This window comes from Cynoglossus semilaevis, chromosome 6 (assembly GCF_000523025.1).
Source record: "Cynoglossus semilaevis isolate Cse_v1.0 chromosome 6, Cse_v1.0, whole genome shotgun sequence".
Classification (NCBI taxonomy): domain Eukaryota; kingdom Metazoa; phylum Chordata; class Actinopteri; order Pleuronectiformes; family Cynoglossidae; genus Cynoglossus; species Cynoglossus semilaevis.
In genome coordinates, this window is record NC_024312.1 from 14,796,333 (window position 1) to 14,806,797 (window position 10,465).

Here is a 10,465-nt window from a genome sequence, read left to right on the forward strand (position 1 = left end):
TTAAAAACTGTTTCTCCTCCTGAGATGACAATAGATAAGAGTTTTTTTTAAAGCACGAAGAAGTAACTTACAGGCCTAGTCTGCGATTTGGCCGATGCACTTTTTCTAACCAAACAAAACCAAAAATTTGAATCACTTGGTACATTTCTGGTGTTACAGTTACAGTAAAACCTTTACCAACTTTGCCTGTCCAACAAGTATATTTGGAAAAACAACAGAATTTAAGTTTGTCAGTGAAATCTCTTTTTTTTTGTCATTCTCTTTTCATTGAAGGGAAACATAGATTATTCACCACAGTTTTTGTAATATTTTATTGAACTTCAAATGTTTTTCCCTAATAAAACTAGTCATAAACTTTGTCAAAATGTGATGCATAACATAGTGTGGTGGCTATGGGATACTAAAAATATTGCACCAAAACATAAAATATAGAAAAAACATCCATTAGAACATTTTAACAATTAAGACATTGCATGAGACATATTGAAATATTGGACATGCAAAGTTTAAAATTTTGGGAATGTTATAAATATATAAATATAAATATAAAAAAAATATATAAAGGAATAAAAATTTATGTTAAGCAGGTGGAACTATTTATTTTAACCAAAATAAGTTGTTTTTAAACGTATTTTGTATTTCTAAATTCAATATCAGACTCTTAAAAGTGAAAACGGTTTCAAATCTTCTGTAGAGTTGAACAGGGTGGGAAACCTGCTGCTTTTCGCCTCTCTGGTTGGCTGGAGGCTCTGTCAATCACCAGGCCCTGACGACTCAACAGCACCGCCCACAGACGCACAGCGGCAGCGCAGCACTCAACGACCATGATATTCCAGGCACTTGCGGCTCGTCTGCAGCGACAGGAGAAAAGAGGAGAGAAAGGAGAGAAGCTCACCTCCTCAGGCAGCGAGTGAGGTCGGGAAAAGGAGACCCAGAGTAAGGAGGCGACGGAAAGAAGAGGAAGAAGAGAGAGAAAGACGAAGGACAGCGGCGGCTAAGACCTCCAGCTAGGAGTGTTTAATTGTCTGCGCTTTTATTCTCAAAGTGTTCAAACCCACACACAGATTCGACATGTCATCGTCCGGCAAAGACAACAGCGGTGCCCAACACGCCAATTACGTGGGACCTTACCGTTTGGAGAAGACGCTGGGCAAAGGACAGACGGGTGAGTTTTGTCTTTACACTACCACATTCCCATTTTAATTGCACTATTTATTTATTTCCGTGCGCTCCGCAGTCACTTGAAATCTGGCCGGTGGCTTACTGTGTGTCTGCAGATAAATAATAAAACAAAAAACTAAGCGTTTAGTCACAAACACCTGCACAGACCTGCTGGAGGTATATGTGTGTTCGCTGACAGTCAGTTGAGATAATCACTGCTTTCACTGTGGGATGATGGGAAGAGGATTTAGGTGATGCTGCTTTACATAGGTTTGTAGCCGTGCGTCGGCGTGGGATTGTGTGTGTTTGTGTGTGTGTGTGTGATACCAGGAGCAAAGCAGCATGGAAACTGTCCAGCAACAATCAGCGTGACAGTGTGGTGCTCGTCGAAGATGAACTTTTTGTGTCTTTGCAGCTCTGTTGGTCTGCATGTCCTCTGTGATCGGAGCACAGCAGCGTTAATCCTGATTTGCCTGATACATTGATCTATTCTTAGTCTGCAGGCAGGCAGAGAAGCAGGCGTCTCTCCAGGAGCCTCCTGATTGCAGCTCGTGGGTTTCCTCTGGTTTAGAGTAGCGGGTCGTACAGTGACAGATTACACATGAGCCCCACTGATCTATAATATTCACGGATCCCAGAGGATGTAACACCGCTGGGCTTCCAGAATAAGGAGCACACACTTCATCCCTGCACAGACAGCAGTGACACTGCAGTTAGTTAGAGTTGCACTTGTACCATTAATGGTTGGAGGTGTGTGTGTGTATGTGTGTAGCTCATCTAAATGGATGGGACCATGACATTTTCAATGTCACAATTATCTTTAGAAAGATGCAGTTGTAAAAAAATATACTTTAGTATATGTATGTGATTAGATTTGTTTATGCAGCATATGAGGTTTGAGGTTACTCTCAACAGTAATCGAAGCAATACATGACAGCCAACCGAGTTTTTCTTAGCCTTTTTAGCCATTGTCTGACCTGTTGCTTCCTTCGCTTCCGGTTCTTTTGATTATGATATGATTATGATTATGTTAGTGTGAAAAAGTAAGAGACATTAATTGGGAGTTATTATTAAAAGGATATAGCTCAAAATCCAAGATGTTAAATGATTCTGTGCTCTTTTAATGAAGTTGACAGTTGTTCAGAGCTATGAACCCATTAACTACTTGAGCCTTAATGAGATGTTGGAGTCTCTGACTTTATGTGAGCTGCCTAGACACAAGCATAGATCTACCCTACTGTATATAAGAGAGAGACATAAAATCCCATTCAAGCTAAGCTTCTAATAAAGGCCATCCCTGTCTGTCTCTACTTTTTGTAATGTGACGTTCAGAGATGCCTGTAACTGGAACTTCACTTCAGACAAGTTAGTGTTCATTTGTATTCATATATGTACACATTTCCCTCAGATGGTTTCAACAAATCTGAGTCTGAAGTGAGTGTTTTAATTATTGACTGAAACAAACACCGCCTCGATCAGTTGCGTTATCACGGTTGTGTTTGATGGGACTTCTCTTTTTTTGTTCTGTATAGCAATTTTCTTTTTTCAAAGTGCATTCTGGGAACAATGGTTTACCTCAATTGCTACATCTAATATTGTCTTGTGTCGATGATGCATACAGTGTATGATGGCAAGGTTTGTTTGTTTGTATTTTGTCCACTATGGGAAAAAATACTGGAATAATCCTCTGTGTTCAAGAGCATGCTGCCAGTTTAGTCATGTAAATAAAGGGTTGGCAAATCCCTGTGTAGGCAGAGAGGGAGATGCTTTTATGATCATCAGCTTTATCAAAGGAGAGAGAGAGAGACAGAGAGAGTGCACCTTTTTTTTTCATTATCCTGTTGAGAGCTTTTCCTTCCAGCTGCTGTCTAAAATGGCTACAATAGGTGTAGCTTCCCCCTACCTGGTACAGCTGGTCCTGCTGAGCAGCCGTGTGTGCATGTGTGTATAAATTCAAGCCAGTAAACGTTTGCGCGTTCTCTCACAGTGTACGCTTTTTGAAATAACTCCCTGGTTACTTCATTCACATGGCTGGTCCTCGGTGTTCACTGATGGAGCCTCACTCCTTTAGTCTCTCCTAAGATTTGAGTCTTTGCAGGTCTGCAAGTGGGGCATCCCTCTGACTGCAGGGTAGTGGGAAAAAAAAGAAATCTTCAGTCAAAGACGGTTTGCATTCATGGGGTGAATTTCATTCTTTGATGTTGTCTGTAAGTGGGTCACAATCAGTTAATAAATAAATGTAGCACAGACTTTCCTCTGAAACCCAAATGCATTCATCTATATTTGCGGGAAGACTCTTGTTTTAGAAGTAATACCAGCTTTCCTCCAATTGTGTGTAATGGCTGCTTGTGCTATAGTGCTGTCTGCCAGAGTGGTCTGCTGAGAACAGATGTTTAATGACGTGGTGTCACTGAGATCATGCATGGCTCAGGATGTATTCATGTGAGTGCAGTGGGAGATTTACATTCATGCCAGCCTAGGATGTCAGACCCAGTTTAGTGTTATTAAAATCATCTCCAGTATCTCTAGAGCTGATCACTTACTTGTGTCATCTCCCTATGCAACAGGCTCTGGTAAATAAACGGTCCCCTGTTCTTGTCATGAATTTTAACATTTTAAATGTGCACCAACAGCAGTGTTGTTACGAGTGCCTGAATGGTAAACGTTCAAAACACCCTTGGTTACTGGTGTCTGTGTGGCTGACTCACGCCAAACATATTCAGATTAATGACGATGCATAATGTCCTGTTTGTTCATTAACCATCCGTTTATCTGTCAGATCACCCTCGCAGGCCCCACGGAAAAAGGCTGGTCTGGCCAATGTGAGCGCCCAATGGTCTGGGCTCAGAAATGAGTGACAGCTGGTACCCTCCAGTGGACTAAATCCCATGTGAGATTCCCAGGCTGGCGTTGGCCAGTATTATTAGAGAGGGAGAAAGGCTTCTGGTTGGTCCGACTGTCCTGCAGAGAGACGTGGTGCTGTTTCATGTTCATTAAGTGATTAAGCTTTGTCCTGACATACACACACACACACTTACACCCACCCACACACACACACACACACTAGGGCACCGCATTGGTTCTGGTTTGGCTTGCTGATTTAATCCCCTACTCAGCCAAAGACCCCACGGCTGTCTCCCACACACTCACGTGGTCAGAAGGAACAGTTGGCCCGACCGCACTAGCATTGCAACTTTGCACTTTCTTGTTATTGTACAAATGAGCATGTGCGTTTTTCCTCACAATAACAGTTTAAACAGCAGGTGGTTATTCATTTCTTTACTAGCTGTTTTTTCTTTTTTAAATGTACACAAAATTAGTCTTTTGGTCTTTCATACACAACATGTCATTTCTCTGACCCTCTTGCCTTTTATTTTTTTGCCTCCTGTATGCTTTCTTTAGGCCGCTGGTACATTCCTAGCTCTGCTAAGTGTACATTATATCTTAATTGGCCTCACATTGTATGTGTGGGGAAATGGTCAGTGACTGATACAGCTGAATCTGGCCATTGACTCCAGCTAAAGTTGGCTGTTGTTGCGCCTGAGTGTCACAACCTAAAGGTGTGTGTTAATGAAATGGCTGGTCTTTTCCATTTTATGCTTGTGAATGTGTTAGCAATTTTCACAAATGACAATAACTACTGGCAATAAGCACCTTCCCTTTAACATTAACCGACGCTTGTGCTGCCTGCTTTGATGATGCACTAAATCATTGCACATGGTGCTGCAGTAATTGAGGTAACCTTTAGTAAAAATTTGAAAGGCCACAGCGGAGTTTAGTTTTAAGGTTTTCCTGGTTTTGCTGTTACAGTATTTAGTTGAAAGATCTGTGTTTCAATCATGTGCAATGACTTAGGAGAGTAGAACTGTTTCACTAATACGCTGTAACCTCTGCACCTCTTGGCTTCCCCTGGTCCTCTGTTTATTATTGATATTGCAGCCTCTTGTCTGCAAAGCAGTGCCTGTTAATCCAGTGTAAATCTGTTGAGGTGGAATTCTGAAGTCTTATCGCCTTATTGACAAACTAACAGTTGGAGGTTGATGTGTAGACTCCTGCATGGTTTGATTGTTGTTTGGAAAGAAATCCTGTGTGTTGGACGGGCTTTTATATTGACTCTATATCTGAGGAAAGCTGCCTATGATTTTATGTCTTAGCTTCCTCTTTTTAGCTCTTCCTGTTTCCGTCTAGTGAGCTCTTGTTCTGGGATTCCTAGCCTTACGAGGCATTTATGTCAGAATCCAGCTGTTCTGTTTGGTGTTTGCAATGATTCAGTCTGCCTTTGTATCTCATTTGTAATGTTTCTGCTGCATTGTGGGATTTCTGTGTGTTTCTATGTGCTTTCACTTTCTTATAATTTACAGATGACTAGATTGAGTTGACCACGCTGGGTCCTCTTACACTGGATGTTAAGGTGAAACGATTAATTTAATGGTGATTGATGGCTGGTCAGCTGGAGAGGAATGATTCTGATCAATGGGCCCTCCCAAAGATTTCCTGTCTGGTAGAGGAGATCCATAATGTTTCACAGCACATGATATTCCTGATGATGACAGGAAAGGAGGGGTTGCTCGGTAGATTCTGTCAATGAAAAACCACTTTGCTAATGCTTGTGTGTTTGTCTAGTGTGTGAATGGAACAGATTCTTTAAACTCTTGTGCGCCCTGGGTCCTAAAAATAGGCCTGAATCCAGCAATCAGCTGAAACACAGGTGTGTGGGTCCCAAGTTATAACTTTGCTGTGTCATCCCCAGGTGTGACGAACCCAGTGTTGGCTGGATCAGAGCAGCTGAGTCAGAAGCCAAGCCAAAGCACTTGTTCCCCAGCTCTCAAAGTGAACCATATACTGAAAGGCTTGTTGTAACACTGTGCCAGCTGACAAAAAACAAAAACAAAAAAACATTTGTTTTTTTTTAGTACAAAAATTACATAGAATGCATTAAATGTTTCAACTTTAGTCGATGTCGATATTTGCACCACTAAAGAAGAACAAAATGTTTTACCACCCAATGTCATCACCGGCAGGGATTGCCCAATACCAAATGGCAGCTTGCTCGTCTTTGTACTGCTCTCTAGTCACATTCATAAATCACCTCAAACATTTAGTTTTCTAACATTAGACCCACTGGACATTGTTAGCTTCCTTTGCCATATTGCCGAGTGCTTCGTGCTTCTCTTTTTCACTTGTCATAGATGACCTGAATTTTCACAAAGAAAAAGTGTCTTTTTAGATGTGAATGTCAATTGACTTTTCATTTTAACCAGTTTTGGTAACACACTGGCTGTTTGACACTGTGATAAGAGAGGCAATCAGACTGTTTGATCTCGACCTTCACAGAATTAATTATGGTCACGACTGGTTTAGTTGAACACAGTGCTGATATTTTTCAGGAATTGAAGAAAGACACGCACAATGATCTTATTCAACAGCTTACTCTCTTTTCTTCAGACTTATTAAGTACAATTGGATTATTTTCCACTGTACACCAGGTGGTGTCTCAACCACTGCAATAGACAGTTTTACTTCATTGTGCAAGTAGAATACAATGATTTTATTTTGGTACTTTCTTACACATTATTGGACAATTATAAAGCAGACTGTGTATAGAATGTAAATAATTTGAAAAGCAGTGTTTGCTGAACCCCCCCCCCCCCAAAAGATTCTGATCACTTTTTAAGCATGACAGAGGAAAACCATGCCTAATTCCCAACCTAGACTTGACCTAGACATAAGTTTTAGTCCTTTCACTGCCCATGACTTTGGCTGAGGTTACACTGTATTATGAGAAAGGTCTTTGTCATTGAGTTCACTTCTCCTCTCATCCACCTCGCTCCACCTCTCCTGTCCCCCTTTCAGTGACTGGTCAAGATTCATACAGGGATTCAGCCATGTGGTAAATCAGACAAAACCTCGGTGGGATTGCATCGATTGGGAGGAATGTATGTAGCCAACGATTTGCAGAGATTTATGATGAGGTAAAAGGAGGAGAACTTGAGGGTTAGAAGAGTGGATGGGGAAGTCAACAAGAGGGAGGAGCTGAAGAAAAAAAATCTCTGAGAGACAATGAAGTGGTCTTTAATGTTTTCTCTGTGGTGGAGGTTATTAATTAGGGCCAAGTATTGGTCCCCCTATTTATTGCCTACTCCTCCTCCCTGATTTTCATCTCTCTTTTGCTGACCTCAAGGGAAGAAATGTGTTGATCTGTTGGTGAAAGGTTAGGAAATAATGGAGTGATTGCCAGAATAGTCTCTGTGGACAGACATAGATGTGTGTCTCCTCTGGTGCGTGGTCTGGTTTATTCCCCATTACATGCTGTTTGGATTTTATCCTAACCTAGTGCATCCACTGCCATTGTTCGTCTGCACTGACATGTAGCATGAAGAACCAGGTTACCATGACATGGTTTTATGGTATATTTTCCCCCCCACTTACCTCAAGACAGTGGACACGCACACAACATCCATACACATAAACCTCCCCATCTCTCCAGAGATACCCAGCCCACTGTGGCTGTGGTGTTGCACAAATTGTGTGACAGTCTAATACCATTCACAATTTCATGCTACAGGTTTTCCAGCAGAGAAAGTTGCATGAAGAAATGCGCCACGTTTTCTTTTCAGTGATACACAAAATTGCAACATTTATACGATACTTCATGCTACTTCTGCGATAAATAAAAAATGTGGCGTTTTACCATCACAGGATTCCTGTGTCCTGTTAGAGCCTAAACATCTATACACCTCAAAAAAGTGAAAATGTTTTTCTTTTTCCCTCATCTTTCCTATTAAACATGACAGCTCATATTAACTCTTGCTGATCTGCCTGTCTGGCTCTGACTGAGAACATGCTGGTTTGGTTGTCAAGTTTGTCTGGCTGTCACTGTTTCCTTCCTTCTTGTTGGTTCCCAGTCTGCAGTTATGAAAAATAAAAACATATACTCCTTTTCATCCTACTTTCTTACACGCTCATTCTCTTACATTTTCCTCACCCCTCCAGCCCACCCTCCCGTTCGTCGTTGAGTGAACGTAGGACTCCTTGTTTTTCCCACAAACACTGCATCTGTATGTGCGTGTTTCTGTGCACTTTTGCGACCTGCTTTCCTATGCGTGCGCTCAGACATACGCCTGTGGATTAGACAGGCTTGCCCTGTTCTGTGCTTCGTGCTGCCTTTCCATCTAAATCTGAGAGATTAGTGCATCATGATGGTTCCACAGTAAGACTGTGTTTGCTGAAGGCTGCAAACCCCCTCCCTGCTGTTTTTCAAAACTTGTATTAAACAGAGAACACAAGTTTGACATTTTACCATTCATTTTACCCACCCTAAAAATCCCTCCCATGTAACGATGAATTACCCACAGTTGTCAATCAGGGCAGGGCTAAACTAATCCAGTTCTTAACACCCTCCCACTCATTTATTTTGTGTTTGATGCTAACTAACAGACCGTGTCACTGCCACCTACTGGGTCTATTTTCCACATTTTACCCTGAAGATGTATTTTTCTTTTCTTATTCATATTTTATTTAATTAACTGTATTCTGAAAGAGTAGACAAAAAAAATGCGAATAATAAGACGTAAAAATTATATTATTATTATTATTTCTCTTTGTGACTTGTGCCTCTCTTTTTAGGAAGTATACCAGGGTGAATTACTTACAGTACGAATAAACTGAATAAATGTCTTTTGAATTTGCATGAAACTGCCTTCGCTGCAGCAGACCTGCTGGCAATCTCCCCTCGGACCGTTTTCCGAGGAAAAGTACATGAAGGAAAATACGCACTTATTTACTGTGTGCGGCTCATCCCAAGTGGCGGGAGCGGAGTAATTGTGATTCATTCAGAGTTTTTGTCGCCACTCCCACCGTTGTCAGCTCTTTAGGCTGTGAAGCTGAATGTCGTGCATGCATGAATCACTGCGTGGCATGGCATATGAATCAAAGCAGACAGGCCTCACAGAAATGAGGTTAGATGAGCCTGACTGGTCAAAACTCAACAACCTGACTCTATCTGTTGCAGGACTGAGACTTGGCCAGACCATAGAGAACCTGCAGTGTTATTGTGCCCTAACTTGTGTTTCTTCAGGTTGCGTTTCCTCTGGTGCCATTTTAATTGGAGAGTGCGTCAGGCCTTTGATTCTGCTGCCAGCTCATATCTTGTTTTGTGGCTGTGTAATAGGATCAGATTTTAGCAGAGCGATTCGGCATCCTTACATTTCTGAGCCTGAATTGTAAGTTTAGCCCAATCTTACAATTCACTTCTTTCTACTCTATGGACATTTGTTAATGGCAGTAAGAAATACACTTAAATGAAGTTCGTAAGCTTTGGTAAGATTGAGTAATAAATAATAGTTCCATTTCTGCCTTCAGGTCATATTCTTCAATAATGGCCTGACAGTTTTTTTCATTGATATTTCAGCATTTTTTTCATCCATTTTTATATCAATATTCTCCACTCTGTCTAATCGTGTATCTGTCTGATTTCTGCTTCTGTTTCTGACAAAACGTCTCCACCCATATCTGGGGGAAGATTATAATCTGTGGCAGACGTCTGGAGATAAAGAAAAGTATACCATATCTATCTAACAAACATTATTATGCTGGTTCTTCATTTAGCTTCTGTATGTTTTAAATTTCATCATCTATTGCTAACCCAGGTGATACTGATGTGGCTGCAGAGCTCCAAACCTGCAATACCATGATAAATCTTCAAATCCCATTTTTTAAAAATTAAAATAAAAAATATAAAATCTTTACTTTTTGGTTTACGACTCAAATATATTTTATTTTTCCATTAACCTAAGCTTATCCTGCAGGCATGGCAATTGGCTTGAGTGTCAAATCAGCCAAGTATTCTTTGAACCCTACCACTGCCACCTTATGGCTTAATTTCACGCCAGTAAACACTTTCCACCATACTCCCCAACTGAAGCAGTGAAATGAGAAAATACAGACACATCATGGCATTCTTGCTTATCACAAAATACGTTGTGTTTTACCAATTCTGCTGCGCTGTCTGTGGTTTTATTGGTCCGAGTGTGTGTTCAGCACGCTGTGCTGTGTCCTAGACTTCAAATGGGGAGACAGACTAAAGGAGGGAGCCGGTTTCACAAAAGAACCCAGTCTTTCTAAATGTGAGAAAACGGGAGTCACAGCAGTAAAAAATCTCTCAGGGTCAGCGCCTTTATTCATTCAAATTTAGTCATTTTAGTCATTCAAATTCAACAAAATTGCATGCCACACATGTGCAGGGCTGTGCAGCAGCAGCAGCAGCAGCAGCAGCAACAGCAGCAAACGCAGCCGCAGCCGCCAC

General features: G+C 41.3%; 1 protein-coding gene across 5 annotated transcripts in view; it reads left to right on the top strand.

Annotated features, from left to right (window-relative positions):
- The first annotated feature begins 583 nt into the window (after window positions 1-583).
- Window positions 584-10,465, top strand: part of brsk2a (BR serine/threonine kinase 2a) — a 135,817-nt gene continuing 125,935 nt past the window's right edge. For 4 of the 5 annotated variants that reach the window (XM_017033150.2, XM_025055933.1, XM_008312324.3 and 1 more), the window contains exon 1: window positions 1,072-1,165. In XM_017033150.2, the coding sequence (XP_016888639.1) occupies window positions 1,072-1,165 (94 nt within the window). Of the gene's footprint in view, window positions 1,166-10,465 lie in introns of all 5 variants that reach the window. The other variant, XM_017033149.2, reaches the window with a different exon arrangement.